This window comes from Macrobrachium nipponense, chromosome 41 (assembly GCF_015104395.2).
Source record: "Macrobrachium nipponense isolate FS-2020 chromosome 41, ASM1510439v2, whole genome shotgun sequence".
NCBI lineage: Eukaryota > Metazoa > Arthropoda > Malacostraca > Decapoda > Palaemonidae > Macrobrachium > Macrobrachium nipponense.
In genome coordinates, this window is record NC_061102.1 from 57,602,790 (window position 1) to 57,627,831 (window position 25,042).

A 25,042-nucleotide genomic window follows, 5' to 3' on the forward strand; every position below is an offset into this window, starting at 1 on the left:
TCCTTGCTTCTTGATGTAAGCTAGGCTGTTGTGTTGTCGAATTGATCTGCAGGGACTGAACCTGAGATCTGAGCCTCGAGTGTATGAGAGACAGGTGATTCGCTGTTAATTCCTTCATTGATGTGCAGGACACCTGTTCACCCCTCCAGGGTGCCTGACACTTCTATCGTCCCTAGTGGCTCCCACCCCGCATCTGAGGCGTAAAGGAATACAAACACTAGCCGAGGGTTCGGAACGTGAAGGATACTCCTTCGTTTGATCCTGCACGGATTCATCCACCAACGCAGGATCCTCCTTATTTCCTTCGTGATCTGGAAGAATCAGACAGATTTTGAGATTTTCTGATCCCAATTGTTTCTCTTGGATAGCAACTGTAACGGCCTTTAGGTGAAGCCTTTCCTAGAGAAATGAACTGTTCCAACGAGGGAAAAGGGTCCCGCCCCAGAAGACTCCACCCCATTTCCCTCGCGGAACATTGTTCTCTAGCCAAAGGTTGTACTTTTTCCAAGCAGCGGTTCTGTCTTTCCGTGATGGAAACACATGAAAACCCGAGAATCCATCCGAATCCCCAGATAAACAATGTTTCTGCTGGGGAATCATCTGGATTTCTCGAGGGTTTACCAACAGTCCCAAGGACTGTGTTAAGTCCATGTCAGTTTTTAGTCCTCCAGACATCTGACTCGCAACTGTGCTCGTATCAGCCAGTCCGTCTAAATACAAAGGATATTCGAATCCCTTCGAGAGAAGCAGTGAGCCACATTTTTCATTAGTCCCGTGAATACTTGGGGGGCTGTTGATTAGTCGAAGGCATAGGCCGAAATTGAAATATTCTTCCATTGAGCCATAAATCTGAGGTATTTCTGGAAGAACGGGTATTGGCACGTGGAAATAAAGCATCCTGCAGGGTCCAGGGATACCATCCAGTCCCCTGGACGCACTGAAAACCGAGGCTGTCGTCTCCATTGTGAACTTCCTCTTTGCTACGAACACGTCAGGGCGCTCACGTCCAGAACTGGCCTCCAACCTCCTGAGCTTTTCGGAACCAAGAACAGGCGATTGTAAAACTCCTGGAAGAGAGATCTTTTACTTCCTCTATGGCTTCCTTGTAAAGCATCTGCTCCACGAGATGTAGAAGGGCTTTTTGTTTCTTGACAGAATCCTTGTAGTTTGCTGTTAACTCCCTTGGAGTTGTAGGTTAAGGGCAGGTTTTTTTCCCTGCCAAGGGGATTAAATATCCTTTCTTTAGGATGGATAGGGACCAGCATCGGCATCTTTCTGTGCCCAAGGTTGTTAAAAGTTTAGAAGCCTGGCACCCACTTTTTGTCTGGAGGCCACAGTCTCACTGGGTCTGACGAACGACCTTCGAGAAGACCTGCTCTCTTCTCCGGTCTCTACTTCTGAGAGAAGATCTTTGGTGCAGACCTTCCCCGAAAGGGCTGCTGGAAGGGAACTTTCTCCTTCTTGCAACCTGAGCAGCAGGTTTTAGCCTTTTAGCTGACTGGGGCCAGCAGGTCCTGTGTGGCCCTTTTCTGATAAAGTCTTGATATATCCTCACTATTTCCTGAGGAAAAAAAGGTGACTAGAGAGGGGCTGCGTATAAAAGGGAGATCTCTGCAGAGGTGAAACAGATTTCGTAAGAAGGAGCTAAAACACTGCCCTCTTCTTCAATATACAGATCCAAAAAGGGATGCCACTTCATTTGGGAGCCACCATAACCGCCTTTCTCAGGCAGGTAATACACTGCCCAACTCTTCCATGGTAACGAAGTCTGGTTCTGAGACTTCTTGGCTAAAGCTCCCAAAGCATTCCATCCAAAGTTTAAAGACTTCGAGAGTCTTGAAGAGGCCCCTTGATGAGATGACCAACCTCACACATTTCCCAAGAGGCTTTTGCAGAGTGCAGAGAGCGTCGTCTTGACGCATACAAGAGCGGAAAAAGTCCCATACTGAGGACGAAGGGAGGTCCCAGGCCCCATTGGCTCCTTTGGTTGTCATACCACATACCTGGTTTCCCCGTCAGCTTAGAGGTAGGACAAGAAAATACCGTCTTCCGACTTCTTTCTTAGATATGAGCCAGCTCCGAGACTCTTCAGAGCTTTCTCATAGAAAGAGTAGGGGTCATCCTAAACGACTGAGGATGCCTTCGACATTTTCGTACTGATAATAAAGATCCCGAGAGGGGATCCGACTGGCGTAGCGAGTCTCCAAACACTGCAACAAAAGAGAAGACGTCTCTTATAGTCCGAAACTCCTGCTTCTTTGGAATCCTTCATCCGAAACTTCTTCCCAAAAAGCGATTGCAGAAGAGGGCTTTGCCTTTTCGGAGGGACGATCCGTAGAAGAAGCCTTTTTCTTCGTCCTTGTTTCCTATCCTCCTTCCTGCACGAGTCCCTGGAGTTTCCCTATACGGCTTCTGCTCTGCTCCTTGCATCTGCTAGGAGAGGCGCTTGGGGCGGCCTGAATCAAACGTCTGTGAGGCGAAGAGCGCCTGCTAGGAGAAAGGAGAACATCCTGTTCTTGGCGCCAAGAAGGAGAGGCGCTTGCGTCCTGGTGAGCGCGCCTGGGCCAAGAAGGCGAGGCGCTTGCGTCCTGGTGAGGCTGCCTGGTCCAAGAAGGAGCATTTGCGTCCTGATGAGGACGCCTGGAAGGCGAAATGCGCCTGCAAGGAGAAAGGAGAACCCTTTGTTCCCGTTGTCCAGGAGAGAGCGTTTGCGTCCTGGTGACTGCGTCTAGCAGGCGAATAGCTCCTTTTCCCTTTGCGTCCATCCGGAAAGCCGCTAGAATCTCTCCTATCCCTCCTGGGAGGTGAAGAAAACTTGTCTAAATCTCGGCGCCTATTCGGCGAAACTCTTGTGTCCTTAGAAGGATATTTAGAAGATCCTACGGGACTCCTGATTCCTGGGTACTTCCCAGAGGGAGAGGGTTGTTCCTTCGGAAAATGTCTAGAGGACGAACGAACGCTCCTTCCTTCTTGCGGAGCTCTGAATAGAGAGGGGTCTCTTCTCTCCTGGAGCTCTTAGCCGCACGAATTCTCTCACGAGAAATCCGCGAATCAGGCTCCTGATACTTGCCATGAGAGGCGAAATCGTCTCTAGCAAAACTCCTGGGAGAACTCTTGCTCGTAGGGAGTTTCCGATTCCTGTCATATGTGACAGAAGAAGGTCTCGCTGGGGATGAAAACCTTTCAGGCGAGGAGCGTCTGCTAACGCCAGGGCGCCTACTCTCTGAGGCTCTCCTAACAGAACTCTTGATGGGAAGAGAAATGTCTTTCTTCCTAGAAGAGCCTTCAGAAAGAACTCCCACTAAGGCAGACAACTGCTGTTGGAGTCCTACCAAGACTTCCTTCGTCTTGTGTGATAAGTCTTCGGAGAAGAGTCAGGAGATCTCATAGCTCTCTTCTTACGAGCAGGTGAATACTCCGGAAAAAAAAGGCTCAGGACTGGAATGCAACGCTTCGCTTGCTGGCGTTTTCCAGGATCTCTTAAGAGGACGCGACTTAGAGGAAGAACTCCATCCTCTTCTTGGAGACGAGAGTCTGAGTCCGAAAAGCATCTTCCTGAGGACGCTTTTGCAGTAGCTGTCCTTGGCAGCCTGGGAAGCGGCTACAGGATCTGCTGAAGGACGCCTGACCGTTGGGAATACTCTACATCCCCCTTGCGGCTTTCGACATTCCTCCTCCCTTGGTCATGGGAGTCTGAAAGAGGTCTAGGCCTAGGAGCAATGCGGAGTCGGTCAGACGCCCCCTCCACTTCACTGGGGACACTGCACACATCACTGCGCTTACCTGTCTCCTTCATTGCTTGCAGTTGCGATTTCAAGCTGATTATTGAGGCTCTCATTGCAGCCATTTCCGTAGACGCATCTACAGGTTCGCTGCTGGGGGAAGGGGCTGAAACCAAACTATGAGCAGGTGAATTACCAGAAAAGTTAGGAGCTACTTCCTGTTCAATAGAGCAGGATCTACTTGAGCTTCTGATGGAAAGCCTCCTAACTCTATCTTTCTCAGTTTCCTTACATAAGAAGCCAAGGTCTTCCATTCCACTTCCGTTAAACTCTCACATTCCAGACAGGTGTTAGTCGCTAGAACAATCATTCCCCTACATTTTTTACAGGACTGTGTGAGGATCCACCGATGCTTTCGGTAGCCTCACCTTACATTCCTCTTTCGCCACACACCTAAATACAGGTGCCACGTCAGACATTTTAAAGAGAATCCAAACCAAAATCCAAAAAAAACGGTCACGATAAGCGTATGCCAAAACCAAAGATCAAAGTACATCACCAAAGGTCAAATAGATAATCCTCGGCCAACGAGAAAAAGAATTCCAATGCAGGAGGTACCAACAACGATGTTGTTGCTACCGGCGACAGAAAAATTCTGGTTAGAAAACGGAATGGTTCCTATTCCCACGCCACCCAGCGGTGGGAGTGGCTGGTCACCTGACCTACCTGTCGCGTGTGCCGCGAGTTTTGAATTCTGTCGGGACGTCAGAGACTATAGCTAAGTATATATCTGCCGGGGAAGTTGCATGTACAAAAATTCAAAATACTAATATAGACTGAAATCAATGACAAGTGCTGGCAAAAACAAAAAAAAGCAAAAATATATATATATATATATATATATATATATATATATATATATATATATATATATATAATCCACTTATCCGTAGCCGTTTCTCTATGGTTTTTGGCAGCCAGATGTACAAGAACATTAGAAACATTGGATTGTCTCTACTTTAGAAATATCTGTAATTTTTCGGGGTAATTTGGTTGCAAAAAAGGGATAATATACATGAATTAAATTAAAATTTTTAAATAACAAAGTAAAGTTGAACTAAATAACGAGTAAAGTAAACAATTTAGGGAATAAAACTTTGCAGTTTCTGTCTCTTGCTGCTCGTAAACTGTGTTTGTGGCGCGCGCACTTAAGAACCAGGAACAGGAACTTTTTTTAAAGTGCAATGTGGAGTGCATTGAGACCAAAATGTGTATAATAACAATCAAATAAGCACTGTGGAGTTTCAGTTGTGATGGCAGTAAGGATAAAAACCACCGATTACAAGGTAAAAATGAATTCAGTTCATACCATGACCCACGGAATAAAGTTTCATACTTTCAGTAATATAGGCAACAAATTGTTGTTTTATTGTGCTGATTACAACTGCAATCTTGAGTAAGATCAATAAACGTTACATACATACGCTAACATTGTTCAAATGAGTGCTAGGAAGGCTGGGAAAGATGGTTGTCGTCACTGATCAGAACCTGTACATCCACACGGTAGCCGCCACGTTGGATTTCAAAACTGCCTTGAAAACATACTTTACAAAGAGCGTCACATGCTTATTTAAGTTCGTATGGGGCTTTCATATATCACATTATGTTGACAAAACTTCAATCATTTGAATGGTATGCTTGGAGTTGTAATTGTATTCTTGTTTCACCATTTAAATATAGAGTGAATAAGACCTGTCCACCGTGATAAGGGTTGGTAGTCGCTGGTGTTTCCCCCTAAAACATTTCGCCTGACCAGGGGGGGCTCTGCCCACCCTTAAAGGAAGGTAATCTTAAAAGTGTAACATAGAGGTTAGGATCGTAACATAACCAACCTAACCTAAGAGAAAAAGAAATTATGGGTCAGACAGGCATGTAAAGGTGAATATAGAAAAAAGAAGGGAGAAAAATGAATTTAGAAAAAAGGGAGAAAAAAGGTATGTGTAAATTGGAATGTCTGTAAAATGAAAAGGTGTAATACCAATTTCACGAAAAATGTAATACCACCAATTTCAAAAAATGTAATACCACCAATTTCACGTCACTGACAGAAAGGCTCGAAACGTCCTAATTCCACCTTCTAGTCCCACCCCTCAGGAGACTTTCAGTGGTCTGCCCTCAATTGTAACGTAATATTGTAAATTATTTAAGGCAACATTATGAAGTGAGAACAAGTCAGTGCACATATTAAACAATACTATGATAAACGGAACAGAAATCAAAGCTTGAAATAATATTATAATTACAAAGTAACAAAAGAGGAAAAGGAATATATGTAACAATGCATGAATCCTCCCATTGGTTAAATACATGTAACCCCCCACAATACCCCCAATCATTAATCTCCTTAGGAAGTTTGTGCCTGACCTAAAAGCTCCCTTATACCTCGGCGCATGCGCAGTAGGATTTGCACATGCGTAGTAGGATTCAGCATCGTAATAGCAGTAGCAATAAGTGATTTTGGATATGTAACGGCTCTATTATTGGTTTATTTATCGCTTTATTTAAGCTTGTATTTCGTGTTTCAAATGTCATAAATAAGAGAAAATGACACAATAACACTACAAAACCTTCCCCCAAGTGTTTTACCCCACCCACAACCCCGCATTCCCATCGGCCCCCCTTACCGTAAGATAAGAGTTCAATGGTAAATTGCACGTTAATTACAGCCGGCCGAAAAAATCTTATCTTAAGGGGGCCAGCCGGAACCCCTATATATGGAGGTATAGGGCGAAAAATGCAGTCATGAAAAAATTCATGGAGCTTCATATGGCAATTGAGAATACGTATACGAAATATTTCGTCAAAATTCCTCTTACTTTCGTAGTTACAGGGTAATTAGTTAACGTAACTCAATAAGCCTAAAACATTGATCCGTACAAGAAAATGCAATATTTCCTCTATTATCGTAAATTTTGATAATTATTGTCAAAGAAATTGGGAGAAATGGCATCTGTAGACATTCCCAGAGTCGAGAAGGAGACTTCAGGCTCAGCTACCCAAGTCAAGTCCTGATTTAGTGCGATCACAGACTTCGAGTAGTCTACACGTTCCATTTCACCTCTGACATACGCCTACTTTTACGTATGTTTATGTATGTCGGCAAGAATTTCATCATGCCAATGAGGAAAAGACAAGGAAAAACATCTCGCTAACATACAGACGAAGAAAAATCGCTCAAGTATTTATTACAGAATATCATAATATATGCGTAGTTAGTGAATAGAGAGGGGAGGGTTGCTAAGTAACGGCCCCGTCTTGCTTGACAGGCACACTCACACTGTGCCCAAGGCTACATCTTTGAGCAAAGAGATCTTCATTTATGATAAATAACAAAGTTTTGGTTTTTTAAAACCCAAAATGGAATATGAAATTCATAATAATCATGATTTATTAAATTGTCTTTGTAAAAAAAAGAGTACGCCTTCGAGTTTCACCTCTTGACATTCTCTTGCATTTAAGTTTGTTTATCTTTGTTTCGGGCAAGAATTTCATCATGCCAAAGAGGAAAATACAAGGAAAACATCTCGCTAACATACAGAAGAAGAAAATTCGCTGTAATAAGCCGAGTTAGTGAAGGGGGGAGAGAGAATTGCGTAGGAAGGAGTGCCCCATCTTGCCTCAAGCAGTACCCCAGGCTGCGATATATGAGCAAAGGGATCATCATTTATGATTAAATTATGATAAATAAAAGTTTGGTTTATTAATACACAAAAAGAAAGTATACATTCATAATAATCATTATTTATTAACATTTGTCTTTATAGAAATACGAAGGAAAACTTTGAACGCCCGTATCTCAAAACTATACTTATTGACCTTCAAAATCTATCTTCTCACTTAGTTTTAAAGCTATAACATTGGAATTTGGTATATAACTCAGAAATACATTACAGAACAATCAAATAGAGCCCTTTTTCCCAATTTTTGTTTCGTATTTTTTTTATAAATTTTTTTCTCCTGATTTATAGGGTTTATTTTTTTACCATATTGAAAAATTCATATCTTGCAAAAAATGACTTCGAAAAAAAAACTCTCCATTCGATTGGAGGTCTACATCAGGTCTATATATATGGTAGTAATCCCAGGTCTTAATATTAAATATCAAGGGAGGAGATAGAATTTGAAAAATGGTTATTTTCGGGATAAATCGGCTTGGCGTCACAAAACCGAAGGTAAGAGGCGAAAATCATATGCGGTTTGGAGATGTCCCAAGTCACCTTATTAAGTGGTATGAATATCAAAGTCCTGTCCTTGAAAAAGGGCATTAGCCGGCCGGCCCCCTTAAACTCTTGTTCAGGAGGTAAAACTGTAGAGAAAAGCGTCAACTGGCATAGTTCGCCGCGGAATAAGGGCTTAGATCTACCGTTTCCCCTAAACAATGACAGGGATTGACAGGAGGACTGAGGAGGTCTTCACCTCCCCACCGGCGACTCCCGGAACCCGGGGGGTGGGGTGGCAACGACGATCGAGCGTCATGGCGTCTTGAGAGGACAAGCAAGCACCAACAACCAGCCTGGCTGCCTACGTCTATCTACGGTTACATGGCCATAGGCTAAGAAGACACTTGGGTAGAGAACTTTGTCTGATGAACACAACGACTACCTACATTGCGGTCGCCGAAACGGGTACTCCCATGGGCGCCGACCCCCGCCCCAGCTTTCGGGGACATCAAGACGAACTCAAAACCTCTCCCTTCACCGGCGGGTTTCTTTGGCAATAAAATCAGCCCCCAATCCGCATTTCAAAGTGGATGTCAATTCAAAATTCTCGGGATTTTCAGTCGGACTCAGCCTTATAACATACCGAAAGACATGAATGCTAAACTAAGGTCTTGTATTAACCTTATATTGTCACATGTACTGAAAGGGACACCTCCCAGTACATCTCGCACACATTGATGTTCAGTTAGTTCTTGTATATCGACACTCATCTGCGTTTTAACGGCCGTAAATGACACGTACCCGGTATTAGAGGCCGGATTAACTTAGCATACGGATTTGACAATTACAAAGTCAACATACCTTCATTATGGCGAGCAAAACTCGTTACCTCTACCAACAATGGATTACGGGTTCTTTCCCAGTGGCGGCGGGGCCGGGAGCGCGGGGCGGTAGGCAAATTTGTGCAGCTTGGGTTCCAATAATATTCTCGTCTGGCAAGACAGTTCTTTCTTTCGCCAATAATCGGTAGAATGACTTTGCATTCGAATAATAACGCCATTTTAACATTTAATAATCGAATCTATGTCTTCCGTAGGGTCATGTAGATCATACGTAAAATGTTATTGAAGTTGAAATTCCTTTTTTTCTCTCTTTTTAGATGACGGAGTTCACCCTAATCTCTCTTGAGAATGGCAAGTTGGCAACGTTCATGATAATTCTTGCCCTTTAGTACGTCAGTGTCATTTCCAAAAATGATGAATATTTTCAATCTAGATATCTTTAAAAAAAAATCGTGATTTTGAGTTTCAATCCATTTTGCAATAAAAGTTTTGAAAGTCCAATTTAATATTTGTTTTACGTTTGAAAAATCTTACTTAAGAACAAAACCAGTGTTTTCCCTCTTAACGTATGTTGATAATTTTCACGCAATCACAAAGTCTTATGAAATGAAACTTAAGCAACCTGGACAGTTTAAATACGATGTAACATAGCCATTATCAGCTGCAGCTTGTTCGTGTTTCCAGAATTTATACACAGAAATTCTTAATTTTCGTGTTATTTTTCCCTTGACGCTCGAAACTACATACTCTTTCAGCTAAACTAAACTATAAATAAATTATATGAAATGTCATTTGTTTTCTCAGCTCATATAACTTTTGGATGCTGCCTATAAACGACAATAGACTGAATAATTGCCTTTAGGTATCTGCTACCCATATACTCATCATGACAGCACAAAATCCTTGATTGGGCCAACATTTCCAACGTGAGTGACAGCTTGATATTTTTAGCTCAGTCAAAGTATTTGTACTATGAAGTACAATCTTGAGTGATAGTCAGTGGAAGCAAACTGCGCAAACAGCAACAGCTCCTGGTCTTTCGTCTGTTACCTTGGCTATGAATACTACCTGGCTATTTTTAACCCTGGCTCCCATCCCAAGAGTTTTGAGGAAATTCAATTCATCGAACTTTATCGTGGATTTCCTGCACTTCGGAAAATAAAAAGTGACTATAGTCGAACCAAAGTGTCATGGCGGATGACGAGAGGTGTCATCAGAAAGTTTCGTTCTTGAATCGAAAAGTTTAGGTCTTTATCCATAGTAGACAAAGGGAAAATCTCATCGGTATATTAGTAAAGCAGGATTAAGTCTTGTACTGAAGGTGCGAGACCAGTCCCTCCACCCACACTTTCGTTTCTTATTTTTTTTTCTTTTCCCTTTATTATAAATTTATCAGACATAGTGTACATACATCTGGAATACTGGTAGCTTCACGTGCCAAATCGCAAACTCTCGCCACGTCGGACAAGGGCTCATCCCAGTTTCGTCCGCTCTTTCCATTCTGAAGCAGGAAAAACATGTCTGCAAGTACTTACTTTACAGGGGAGTCGAGTGAGTGACAATGTACATATACAAAACGCTGTTATATATAGACGAAGATGAATTACCAAACGGATTTTATGACTACAATGACTAGTTAAATCCTAATCATGCAAGCTGGAATTTCTATCCTTTAAAGACGTGACCCTAGTACCCGATAAAATCTTCAAGAAGATCAACTTGGCTTATAGGAGTTTGGAGGCAAATCTAGCTTGCTTATTCTGGAATAGGTAGTGCAATATTTTTTAAAAAACTAAGAAAGGTTATCTCTCTTCAAATCTCTACATTAGTATGCTGCATAGGGTCAACCATACCTTGCCTTTGTTTCTTAGGCAGACTATTGCTTTAGATGTTAAAGTATAGAAAAAGTCTTCAAGATTCTAAGATCACTAGGGTGGGGCCAGGAAAATGTTAATCCCTTGTTTATGACTTTACCTGAGAGCTGTCATTTCTAAAGAAAGAAAACGTAACTTTGGTTCTTCTTAACGATTTTCCTTTCTATTTGTGTTTTTTGGAAATGATAATCATAGATCTTTTAATAATTTCATAATTTCAAGCCATCTGATTTTGTTCATATTCCATTTTAGCACACACGCAAATGTTACTCGAGGTCGAGTTTAGAAGAAATGAAAACAAAATCTGGGGTAAGTGCGGAGCGAGCCACGAGCAGACACGTCAGCTGTGTGCTTAATCCGCGTTTGCCGCTGAGGTTTTAGGTTTAAGTCAGTTTCCTTAACCCAATAACCGTTTGCTATGGGAAGCAGCTTTGGTGCCCCCAGCTGTCAGCCAAGAGTGCGGGCAGCAAACATTTAGGCTACCCAAACTGTCAGCAAAAAGTTAAAAAAAAACACAACATGGCAACTGCCTTCCCGGGCACGTTATCCTTTGAGTGCAGGGGGGCTAAACTAGCTTATTTTCAGTTTCTGTATCTTATTCCATATATTTTCACTCATATAAGTGTATTAACACACATACGGCCGTTTCCTTTAACCACTGTCACGTATTTGTGTCTGCTCTTTCCAGCTAAATAATAATAATAATTTATCAGCGTGGCGCCATTGGAAAATAACATTCTCTTAGGACAGACATACGTGCATTGTTTCGTGTAAGGAAGTTTATTTGTTGTACATAAAACCATTTCTTCTTTTGACACTCTAGAATTTATAAATAATAGGATATAACAATTGGTCATTCAAATTATTGTTCTTACTAATCATCAGATTTTTCTTTGACAAGCCATAATAATGGCATGCAATAAAGTTGATTCCAAAAGTTCTCGCATATTGTAGCCCGTATAATCCAGTCTTTGGGCTAAAGCTAAAGCTAGGTTTGTTATGGATTCTACATCATCCACGATGCATGTCCGTTTTGTACATAGAAAAAAAATTAAATAAAAGTAAACTGTATGGACTTTCTAAGTGAAAGAGAGAAAGGAGTAAGCTCAAGAAGTAATATTACTGATATGAAGAAGTGATTATCCTATGGGAATTATATGCATTCGCCGATTTTAAAAATATAACTGGGAATTGTCTAGGATGAAGCCCCATAAACGTGAACACAAAGTAAAATTATAATCATTCAGCTAAATCTATGATTTATTTATTTCATCTGCAATAATTGTCAATAAAATATAATTAATTACTGATCCTTACCTCGGATATGCCCCTCCCTCTCCTTGATATTAATATATATATTAATATTATATACTAATAATAATATATATTAATTATTAATATATATATTATACACACACACCTAAGTGCCGGAGCTGGAGCTCAAAGAAGATATATCCCGAAGGAAGTAGTAGGGAAAGGCATCCTCATCTTTCAATAGTTTATTTTAATGCCGACGTTTCGCGACGAATTCCAAGTCGCATTTTCAAGGCTAAAAATATATATAAGTTTACAAACATTAATAATTAATTTAATTTATCAAAAATGTCATGGCAACAGCTCTCAATAAAGTAAAAAGTAAAAAGTTAAAATTCAAAAGCACCTCCAAAATCAGATATTAAAAGTACAAGACTTCACTAAAATTTCAGAAACACCTACCTATACAAAAGAAAGAGTAAGACCAACACAATATAGGTAAAAATACAGTGAGGCAAACCAGCCGCCCAAACTAGGCTATGAACAATTTTACAGAGGACGTTTGGGTATCTAACGACATGGGATGCACGAGGAGGCTGTTGAAGGTTCGAATTGATTCCCACAGGGGCATAAGCCATAGAACAGGTAGTAGGTTATCTAATCCAGAACAATCCAATATACGTAATCACTCAAAAACATGTAAAACATATATTGACAGCAAGGATTTTTCTATCTTGGGCCAACTGCGGAACAACAACAACCTGACAATTTTAGAATCAATAATTATCAAAAAGACTGTACAGTCGTTAAATACCCAAACGTCCTCTGTAAAATTGTTCATAGCCTAGTTTGGGCAGTTGGTTTGCCACACTGTATTTTACCAATATTGTGTTAGTCTTACTCTTTCTTTTGTATAGGTAGGTGTTTCTGAAATTTTAGTGAAGTCTTGTACTTTTAATATCTGATTTTGGAGGTGCTTTTGAATTTTAACTTTTTACTTTTTACTTTATTGAGAGCTGTTGCCATGACATTTTTGATAAATTAAATTAATTATTAATGTTTGTAAACTTATATATATTTTTAGCCTTGAAAATGCGACTTGGAATTCGTCGCGAAACGTCGGCATTAAAATAAACTGTTGAAAGATGAGGATGCCTTTCCCTACTACTTCCTTCAGGATATATGTATATATATATACATATATATCAGAGAGAGAGAGAGAGAGAGAGGCATACCCAAGGTAACGATCAGTTGTTGTTGTCATCTCTTCTTTCCTTCTACCTGCATTGAGTTTGGTGGGTGGAACCATTCGAACGTTAGTAAGAGAATGGTGCCTCGGATTATCCCGAGTCCTTAGTACCAAACGCATCAAATTCGTCATGGGTGGGATGTAACTGGAGCTGTAAACAACAACAATCGAACATTTCATTTAAAATCAACTACTTTGCTATCTACAATTATCTGTATTCGCCAGTTATCCGTATCATAGTCAAACCAAAATGGCCATGGGCATGCAGTGCGTTTTAGACGTTGCCACTTTTCCCAGATTTGATTCATAAAACAAGATATATAAGTTTGGGTGTCATGTAGATGTGGCGGCAATACGTCGCCACACCTTCCCATGTTAGGTCTGAAACTGAAAACAGCTTGACACTTATCCAGGGCATCTAACGGTGAAGACATAAAATGAACTGAAATATGAAGAATGAAAATCATTAAGTAAATTGCTTTGATCAAAAGGGAGGGTGAAGATAATCTAGTTTCTAATCACCTAAATAAATCATACTAACGCCCGAAATCTAGCCCGGACTCACCTATGAAAATAAAGGATACAATGCGAAAAAAGAAAAAAAAAAGAATATACTGTCATGGGCCCCTCAAGTGTTGGCAGTTTAACTCGGCCTTGTTCCGTATGGTCTCTTTCTTCTGGACAGCCCGGAGGGAAGGATAATTAGAATTTTATGACCGGATTAAAGAACCCCGAACTGTGGAATGCATATTATCTGTAGTCAGATTAGAAGACAGGAAGAAGTTTGGAAACGTAGCTAATGACATCCATATTGTGTACAGTTTTTCTGTATGCACTATAAATCTAATTATATATATATGTATATATATACATATACACACACATATATATATATATATATATATATATATATATATATATATATATATATATATATATATATATTACTGTTTCTTCTTCTTGTGTTGTTAGAATTCTCTAACGTTGTATTTTATCAATGACAAAATTGTTAGGTTCGAATTTCTGTATATGGCATCAGTGTTCAAAGGAGGGTAAAGTACAATACAAAGAAAACAGTTCTCTCTCTCTCTCTTTACACCACTTACTAAAATGGATAATTTGATTAAGACAATGGTGATACCGATAAATTTCATCATCTGTCTTTATAGATTTTCCTTTATCGATGTAATGAAACTGCCACCGTTGTCAAATACGAAATCTTAGGACCGGAAATTACTGGCAACCCATTCAGAATCATTACACATATATCTTACGTTACTGTCTTCACCTGGTTAGCCCTGTTTTCGTTTTCATCATTCTGCACTGTCGGATAAATTTTCAGCAATGTCTGTTGTGTAAGAAATTTGCACATAACTTTCATTTAGAATATGGTACTTGTGCATTGTTTCATGAATGAAAGTTTGTGCGTTCTATATCTAACCTCTTGTTCTGTAACGTTCGAGTACATTTGTTATATTTCAGTGGGAATAATGTCAATAAACTACAATTACATACTTATCGTTTTTCATTTGCGCTAGAGCTAGAAAAGAAAAACAGAAGAAAACAATTCACGACCGATGCTAAGTCGGCTTAGATAGGATTATAGCCCTTTTACCCCTGCGTCAAAAGACCAAAATTCCGTGTAAGTGAACGACCAGCCAGCAGCGTGTTCTCGCTACATAGCGATGTCGCCAAGTGATTGGCGAATTCCCGCATTAGATATAGAAAATCAGGAAAATTATGATAAAGGGGGGTTCGGGAGTAAGTGTTTTTGTTTGGATATGGTCAACAACACTTCCTCGGACCTAGAGAGAATACATTATATAGGATTTACTTTGAAAGAAAGGCAGGAAAAATCAATCGTATATACGTACTAAACGTCAAGCTCAAAACCTCTGCTCCCCGTATATATACGTAGTAAACGGCTCAGGTAGCGTTGGCGGGCTACGTATATATACGTACTAAACAGTTAAAGGGTTAAGCATAGCCTACCATTCAAAAGATAAGTTTCTTCAACAAAATGTGATATATATATAAGTGCCATGTGAACTAAAATAAACATGTTAAGTCTTCATCAAATGTTTTCAAGACAGTTTTTAAATCCAATATGGCGTCGACCGACTGAGGTGCCATTCGTAACCGGCATGGATTTCACGTCCTTTCCAGCACTCATTTGAACAATATTAGCATATATATGCAACGTTTATTGATCTTACTCAAGATTGGAGTTGTAATCAGCACTATATTAGTGAAAGTATGAAACTTCTTATTCCCGGGTTATGGTTTGAATTGAAATTCATTTTTACCTTGTAATCGGTGGTTTTATCCTTACTGCCATCACAACTGAAACTCCACAGTGCTTATTTGATTGTAATTATACACATTTTGGTCTTAATTCACTCCAAATTGCACTTGAACTACGTTGCGGTTCCTGGTTCCTGAGCGCTCACTCCTCAAACATAGTTGCGGGCAGCACACGACAGCACTGTTTATAAGGTGCAAAGCCTTTTTCCCTTAATTGTTTACCTTACTCATTATTTAGTTTAACGTTACTTTGTTACTTCAAAATGTTTATTTTAATTCATGTCTATTATCCCTTTTTTGCAACCAAGTTACAGATATTTCTAAAGTAGATACGAGCAGATGACGGCAAAATTTCATCGTTGTCAATTTAGTGGAGCTTCACACATAAGCCGATGCATTTACAAACTGTTTCCATGAATTTTAGTTGTCAAAGTAATGCAATAATGATAAAATGGCTCTAATATGTGTATATATAATACAAATAGATATGCTGTTAAAAAGAATGGCAGAATTAAGCGAGTTGATTTTATATATTGTTTTTTCTATTTTCCTTACAATTCGCTTCTCAGGCTCAGCGATGTTTCTGAGTAACTGACCAATATTCATATTGGGAATTTTCAAAAATCATAAATGCTGAAGGTAATCTTTTATTGGAACAGGATATCAGGTCCAGGTCAAGCAGGGGTCGTCGTCAGTGCTGGTATTATTCCGTAGGCGTAGTTCAGTTCGGTGCCGGGTTCGTCTTCGGTTTAGGGGCTGGTATTGGTGCTGGTATAGCTGGTATATCTGGTATTACGTAACGTTTTGACCTTCTCGCAGGTCATCCTCGGACGAGTCGTTTGAAGAGACTGTAGCAAGGAAGTCTGTGGGGCGGTATTTATAGCGGCTCGGACCTAGAGTTGCATTCTCATTGGTCGGGCCGAAGACGAACCCGGCACCGAACTGAACTACGCCTACGGAATAATACCAGCACTGACGACGACCCCTGCTTGACCTGGACCTGATATCCTGTTCCAATAAAAGATTACCTTCAGCATTTATGATTTTTGAAAATTCCCAATATGAATATTGGTCAGTTACTCAGAAACATCGCTGAGCCTGAGAAGCGAATTGTAAGGAAAATAGAAAAAACAATATATAAAATCAACTCGCTTAATTCTGCCATTCTTTTTAACAGTATTTGCCTAAAAGAGGGTCTTCTACCAAAATACAAATAGATATGCTAATTTCACCTATTTCCCTGGTTTTATGTAAGTCTTATACCTATTTTGGAGGGTAAACACATACCAATTGGTAACAGTGATAAACAATAGAAGAGCACGAATAACGCCTTAGGTACTTTTCACAGCAAAACTGTTGATATTTGAGTCAGGAAGCTAGTTACTTTTCAACAACGAATATTTTCAAATTGATAAACATGAATATGTAAAAAATTTATGCAATTCATGACATTATACTGCTGTTTAATTATTTATTTAAATGATTATCTAATGCACGCTTCTCTTCTTTCTACTGAAAAAATTGTAGTTTCCTTGGATGTGCCAGATGGTTGGTGTCATTGTTGACGATTGTTGTGAAGAAAGTGCCCCGGCGTCTATGGGTACAAGTGGTGTGCGGATTTAGCCCATGGAAGGAAAGTTTATTGACACAAGTGACTCCGCAAACATCGAGATGGCGTCAGTCTTCTACACTTTTGGTGTTTTAAGTAAAAATTTTGAAAGCGTCATGGAGAAATGTTTGCATTGTGCATGGCAAGACATTCATTAACTTCTGTTTAATCTTAAAATGTGACCTTAATTTCTAACTGTGGAGGAAATACTTACTTTGTGTGGCAGTAAAGAAACACAGGCTTGTTTTTTTCCTCTTTACTTAAAAAATAATATATATATATAATTGATACAGACACACAACGATCCTTTGGTGGAGAGGTAATAATCTCCTACAGGGCTTGACTTCAACTAACCACACATACTCCCCACTCTCCAAGAGAACATCTTAAATAATCATTGACAATCAACAACAAGTAATATACAAACTCAATTAGTCATAAATGGTCATTTACACCTCTTCCTTAATAACCCACAACAACAGAAATACCTTTATACATAAACTGTCCAATTAAACCCAAACAGTAATTAACAGTTTCAAACAATAATTATACACTCCCTCCTGAATTACATAATTACATTCACATATATTACAAACTCTAGCTCTTCTAACTCTTGTTGAATGTCTTGAAATCGCGTTGCACTCAGCAACAGTGCCTGAATCTTCCTCTTCCCCCTCATCTTCATGAACAGGAAGCTGTATAAGAAGCTCCTCATCCTCAGCATCAGTAGTTTCCTCACTCAATATCAATCCTTGTGAAGAACACGAACGAAGATCTCTAACATGGTGTGGAACTCCATTGACTTCAACAGCTTGTTCTGACAAAACTCTCGTAACCTTGCCTCTTTCAAATTGCATATTGCATCGCATGTTGGATGGTTTTACTTACACCTCATCACCTGCTTTGTAGGGGCCACTCACTGCCACTTTGTTCATCGTGCATGGATCCACTCCTCGGACCCTCACAGGGTAAGAATACAGCATACTGACAGGGGCAGTCGTTGAGTCGCAGTCATCACGAGGCATCAAATTATACAGATATACAGCCTCTGCAATGCTACAGCCTTTCCTTGCAGCAACGACCTTAACAGTTCGATGGCATCTCTCAGCTATACCATTTCCTGATGGAACATAAGCACATCTAAAATTAAGATGCACGCACCACTTTTTTGCAAAGTCAGCAAATAGTTTGCTGCGAAAAGCAGTGTCATTGTCAGTTAACAGTTCCTCTGGCGCTCCTCGTTCATAGAACACTGTCTCAAGTTGCCCGATGATGCTCTCACTGGTCTGAAAATGGAGCCAACGCCAAATGGCAAATCGAGATGGTCCACAATCAATGAGAGTAAGATACGGCCATCCATCATTGTGAGTAATATCCATGCCAACTCTCTGCCACACTCTATCCACTTCCAGACTACCCTTCTGCCACTTCACTGGGGCCGGGTCTACTGACTGGTATGCCTCACAGCATTTGACAACAGCCTGTACTTGCCGCCTGGTAACTCCTGGATGGACTTTCTTCACAAAATAGAGAGTTCTTCTCACACCCGGGTGACCAGCAGCATGATGGATCTCCTTAATTCCATCACTAATGGCAGGGACAACAGAAGCACACACAAGTTTTGCATCTTGGTGACATGAACCAAGGTCCCTCAGCCAGCGCTGAGGTACACATGTCAAACTGTCAGCTTTATTATTGGCAGAAGACACAAATGTAATAGACAGCTGGAGGTCACACTCTTCTATCAATGACAAGACTATTCCTAGTCTTCTTCTGATGAGCATTTCACTTGCAGCCTTAGTCTTCAATCTGCTTTTTCCTAAAAGTCCATCTGAAATCCATCTATGCACAGTAGATGAGTCAGTCATTAATTCCACCTTTTGTATCTTCCAAGCCAGTGCAAGATTCAATCCTTTAATGACTGCATCTAGCTCAGCCATATTGATGTGGCAAGATTCGTCTTTCCGCAGCCAGCTGGCATCTTCCACAATGGAACCATTTACTTCCACTGCAACACCAAGTGCAAGAGAACTAGCATCCACCCAGATCTTGAATTTGTCACCAGTGACATTCCACTGTCCTCTCACAGGGTCATCCTTCTTAACCTTCTCCAGAAGTTCCTGCAAACACATTTTGATGTAGTCATCATTAATGACGTCGTCCCATCCTTGAGTGACTTTATAGACTCTTCTCTTGATGAATGCTACCGCCACTCGCAGCCATCCACAAACAGGGTAATGGCCTAACAGTCTACCACAGTATGAGAACACTGCTCGCAGAGTCAGTTGTCTTGGTGCATCGCCCAGGTCATTGTCCCTTTTCCAAAAAAGACTCTCCTGCTCCCCCCAAACTCCCAGGCCCAGTGCTCGAGCCCCTTCAGCTAGTCTTTGGTGTGGCTTACTTACTAGCCCAAAATTTCTAAGATGCTCCTCTACACGGCTGGCCTTAACAATATCTTCATTCACCAAGATGTCATCAACATAAGCTGATGTTCCTTTTCTTACAATTGGGTCCTGAAGGGGAACACAGTTTAAAACAGATTTCATTACCATTGGAACAATATTCAAGCCAAACCCCAGTCAAGTCAGGCAATACCTCTGGCCTTTGAAATATACAGTCTGGTATGGCCACAGAGACTCATGGATTCTTATTTGCAGGTAAGTTTTAGCCAAGTCTACTACAGATACATTCACTCCTTGCCTGCGCCACTCACGTAGTTTGTCTGAGCACACATCCGAGTCTGCTGTAAATGCATCAATGTACGTATTCAGTTCTCTGAAGTCCAGTACAGGCCGCAACTTCTTTTTATTTTGCTGTACAACAGCCATGAGGGGAATAAGCCCCTTAGCTGGTCCATATTTATTCTCATCATAAAGAAGCAGCCAGCCATCATTCACCCATCTTTGTAGCTCTGATTCATACAGGTTCTTTGCCTCCTGAGGTACAGAATATGCTTTTACTCCATTCTCCAGGATGCCAGGCTCCTTGCCCTCAGACCATTTCCATGTAGCTGTCCAACATTTAATCACAGGATCATAAATTGCACTAGAATCACGCTCATCCACCCCTACCATCACATCAACAGCAGCAGAAAAAAGTGTGTCTTCCATTCCAAATCGTACACCACCCTGGGTATCGACAGTGACTCCTCCTAGAGACCTCACACCATCCATGCAGAGAAGATATTTAAAACTGAGTGGCATTAGAGTAGTTACACATACAGAAATGCTGGCAGTAGCTCCATTACTGAGCTCCAAGTGCACGACGCCCATTCCTTCACACACCCATTCTTGCCCACTCACAGTTATCGTGCTAACTGCGCACTTGTTCCATGCCTTACAGCATGAAACATGAGCGATGCTTTGAGAACACCCAGTGTCTACTAACACGCAACACTGAAGACCCTCTACACTCAAAACAGTACTTGGCAGCACCTTACTCAGTGGGTTTGGGGAGAGGAGGCTGGTGCTGATGCCTCCTCTCCTTGCTCGTTTCCCGGACAAGCTGACGCAATGTGCCCCATTCGACCACACCGATAGCACTTTACCCTTCTCCGAAATCGACCATTTACCCGGTTGCGAGCAAGACAGTCCCTGGCAAAGTGATTTGGTTCAAGGCATATATGACATTTCTGAACTGTTGTTTCTACTGGCACAGAACCCAAGCTTCCTGTGGCGCCAAAACATGTTTCCACTGAAACAGAAGGAAGGTCATCATTCAGAACCACCCGTGCCCGAGCCAAAATCTGTTCCAGATCAAGGGCCTCCTTGCAAGACCCGGCTCTCAACAGCTGACGAACTCTCTCTGGAAGTCCAGCTACAAAAGCACATGCAAGAGCTTTTTCAGAAATTTCTCCAAACAGGGATCCGAGTCAACGTAGCTCAGCTAAGTAGACATCCGGTGCCTCTCCACTGTGCAACTTCCTACTGACAAACTGTTCATAGGTTACATAGGGATCAACAGCAAACGCAGCCAACAATGCTTCTTTCACCTAGTCAACCTTCTTCCTATCTGCTGTGGGTAACTGTAAGTACACTGCAAAGGCACCACCTGTAAGCCGCAGAGGAATCACACTGGCCACGTCATCAACTTTCCGAAGCTTGCAAACCAGCTCCAACTTCTCCAGCCACTCCATAACAGATTGTGCGTTTCTGCCATCATACTCAGGGATCAGTTTCAAGTTTAAGTTACTCTCCATACTGCCTAGATAGCTTGTGGCAGTAAAGAAACACAGACTTGGTTTTTTCTTCTTTACTTAAAAAATAATATATATATAATGGATACAGACACACAACGATCCTTTGGTGGAGAGGTAATAATCTCCTACAGGGCTTAACTTCAACTAACCACACATACTCCCCACTCTCCAAGAGAACATCTTAAATAATCATTGACAATCAACAACAAGTAATGTACAAACTCAATTAGTCATAAATGGTCATTTACACCTCCTCCTTAATAACCCACAACAACAGAAATACCTTTATACATAAACTGTCCAATTAAACCCAAACAGTAATTAACAGTTGCAAACAATAATTATACACTTTGAAAGGATAGTAGAGGTCTCAAGCTGTTGCTCTTAACACCGATGACTCGTGACTGGTCCCATCTCCGGTGTCAGGACGTGTTAAAGTTCTTTTTTGGAGGGTGGATCCAAATGCGGTGAAAACTGGATCAGCTAGTCTAGTTGGTTGTTTCCCCTAATAGCTCTGTGTTGGGTATTTCTTTTGAAATAACAGTTTCCTATAGCATTTCGGTTGCTTATTAAGAATTTGCCATTATTTTTGGGGGGTCAACTGTAATTAACCCAGAGGGGTCAGTACTAAACACGGAGAAATACATTTGACGCCCCAAGCACTAGTGGCTGTTGTATTCATGGGACCGTTCCTTGCAGTCAGTGCGGAGTCATTGCCTAGAATTACCATATTTCATTCTGTTCCTTAATATTATGATAGGTCATCCAAATGTTATTGGTTTGTACTTCATTTCAAAGTAATAGCTCTGCATGGACTCTTAAGAGACAGTTCTGCAATTATGAAAGTCAGAGGGAGCCATATGTTGAAGAAGGGATTGGCGGATTGTCTAAGGAAAGCTATTAGGCTATAAAAGGAACCAAACTAACCTAACATAACACTAACCTAGTTGGCCGTGCTACTTAGCTGCGGACTCCCAGGTGAAGGAAAGTCCACTTTTTACCAAATGTCCCCCTGTAACACTGCTCATGTGTGATAGTATTCCAGGATGGCCATCATACAAAAACGTAATCAGTTCTAAGTTTAATTACAGGATAATTACAGTCTACAGACAAAAAATAATATTATTTCCAAGGAAATGCCCGACGCAGAGTAATTTCCGAAATCTACCTGTACTTCAACTATAGTACCGTGTATTTCTGGCCTAGGCTAATTTCAATTGTTTTGAATGAAGCCTAGCTTAATTTTAACAAGGATGACCTCCCTTAGGCTCATTGAATAATAGAGGTTATATTTTGTTAGCTGCTTATACTAAATACTAATGTAATTTTAGTTTTGTGTTAATTCACTAAGTGTAACATCTCATCTGTGTCATTTTCATTTTGACTAAGGTATGGAATTAGTGAGGCAAACAATAATAAACACTAAGATTTCCTAAGTAAGTATGAATAGCTTGTAAATTACAGGTGACTTTATCAGTCACTTTTGATAAAAGGATTTGTGTTTTTGCATCTATATTATTATACAAACTATTCATATTCATAGTCATATTTTGTGTGGTAAATTCTCTTTTTAAACCCTGATTGCATTCTTGAGTTGAAAATTTGATTTGCATATGTTTAAATGTGCCCATTAAACGTTTCTGATATTAATTTAGGAAGCAAATTAGGCCTGTTTCCTACAATTTAATTAAGGAAGCAACTTAGGCCTGTTTCATTCATTTTAATTTAGGAAGTAACTTAGGCCTGTTCTCTATAACTTAATTTAGGAAGCAAATTAATCCTGTTTCCTTCAATAACTTTAGGAAGCAACTTAGGCCTGTTTTTTACAGTTTAATTGAGGAAGCAACTTAGGCCTGTTCCCTACAATTTAATTTAGGAAGCAACTTAGGCCTGTTTCCTACAATTTAATTTAGGAAGCAACTTAGGTCTGTTTCCTACAATTTAATTTAGAAAGCAACTTAGGCCTGTATCCTACAATAATGGGGAACTGTGGTGGGAAAGCAAGGTTTTTGGTTTGGGAGAACACAAAACTGATAAACATGGATGCATTTAATGCAACCTATTTCAGAGTAACAGGTCCATAATGGGCAGGAGAGGTTCACCCTGCTGGACCATGCCACCCAACAACTAGGGCACTGTAAAAAAATGAGGTTGCAACCTAACATGACATAAGGTGTTGGGTCCTTACACGTAACCTCCCCTGGGGCACTGTAAATTAAAATTGATAAGGTTTCCACCTGACCAGGCAAACCTAACCCAGAATGCTAGGTCCATACCTTGCCAGAGGACAAGCCCCCTCACTAACTTAATCCAGGTCACATGGTCCTTATCCACCTGGCTCATGGTGTCATGTTAAAAATGTCTATAAAACCTTACCTTAATCAGAATCAGAGCTGTGCCCAAGTATCATGGGGATGCATATTTGTATTTCACGCCGTATTTTCCCCTTCAAAAACCCTGTTTTTCCATTGTGGTCCCAAACAATTGTAGGTTATAAGGGGTTCCAGTATTCTTAAATTACTAATTTGTTACAGAAACAAATGTCAGAAACATTTGAAATGCCCCAAAAGAATAAAATTGGTCAAAATAATCCAAGGGACAAGAGTCACATGCAGTATCCGCAACAAGTGAACCATGACCAAGAACTGAAGCAACTTATTTTCAAGCAATGTAAATGAATTTTAGAACAACAGAACCAATGAGGTTTTAGCAGTGTCAGTGTACCCCTATTTCTAGAAGAAAATAGCAAAAGACATTCCAAATATGTGCTTACCAACCTTACCCGCAATGCACTGAGATGAAAAGAAATCCAGTCAGGAGCCTCACTCCTGTGAACATCAAAAATAAACAAAGAACTTTGAAAAGTCTAAGGGGTAATAACATTTGCTGTTTAATATCTCATTGATAGTAAATTTATGATAGATATTAAGATTAATTTTCCTATGAAGCACATTAAGGACAAAGAACAAAGCACTACACAAATACTGAGAAGTGAAGAAGTATACCTTATTTTTAGGTATGCATAGCTCAAAAATATATGAATGGATGGTTTTTAGGTCAGTCTGACCACAGTCTAAGTGAGGGTTGATCGAATGTTTATTACAAGAGTATCCAGTTGTTTTTAAATACTTAAGACCCTCTTGATTTTTACAGTTTTCATGGTGTTTTGCTGTGTGCTACTGAATATCCTCAGTGTTAGACATCAGTGTCGGTGCATGAGTTCTAGTGTTACCCCAAAATAAGTAAATTGCTGTTTGTCAATTTTGTATGACTGTCTATAGGGTATTTCTTAGCGTTTGTTGGCACTCTTGTCATGTTGTGTGCTTGATGAATGCAGGGATTCGAAGTATAATTGGTTACTCTGTCATATTTGATAACCATGTTATTTTGAGATTATCTAGCATTGAATGGAGAAATTACTATAGTGAAGAGATTCAGTTTTTGCATTAGAACTAAGATGCTAAGATGTTATTGGTGGTAGAAGTGTTAGTGTAGAAATGTATGAAACAACATTTTTGGAGGATATGCAAGTATGGCATTGTACCCACCCAGATTTTATTATTTGTAGGTATTGAATGTGCCACCAAACTTTTTGTTTTTTGTTTTACTGATTTATTAGTTTTATAAAAGAAAAAGACAATTAACTAATTCCGAATGTGCAGAAATACAGAGATTTGTTTTAGGCCCTTTATTATGGGTGGTTGGTCTGCCTTCTGCAACCTTGGGGATTTGAGTTATGCAGTACCTCGTAATTAACCATAAAGAAAACT

The 25,042-nt window shown here is 40.3% G+C and overlaps 1 protein-coding gene and 1 pseudogene across 1 annotated transcript in view; both read right to left on the reverse strand.

Moving 5' to 3' along the window:
* Positions 1 to 8,986, reverse strand: part of LOC135212918 (uncharacterized) — a 143,180-nt gene extending 134,194 nt beyond the window's left edge. Inside the window, exon 1 of the mRNA XM_064246661.1 lies at positions 8,804 to 8,986. Within this exon, the coding sequence (XP_064102731.1) occupies positions 8,804 to 8,809 (6 nt within the window). The 5' untranslated portion in view covers positions 8,810 to 8,986. The remainder of the gene's footprint in view (positions 1 to 8,803) is intronic.
* Positions 8,987 to 17,583: 8,597 nt separating this feature from the next.
* Positions 17,584 to 23,615, reverse strand: LOC135212861 (uncharacterized; annotated as a pseudogene).
* Between the last annotated feature and the right edge of the window lie 1,427 nt (positions 23,616 to 25,042).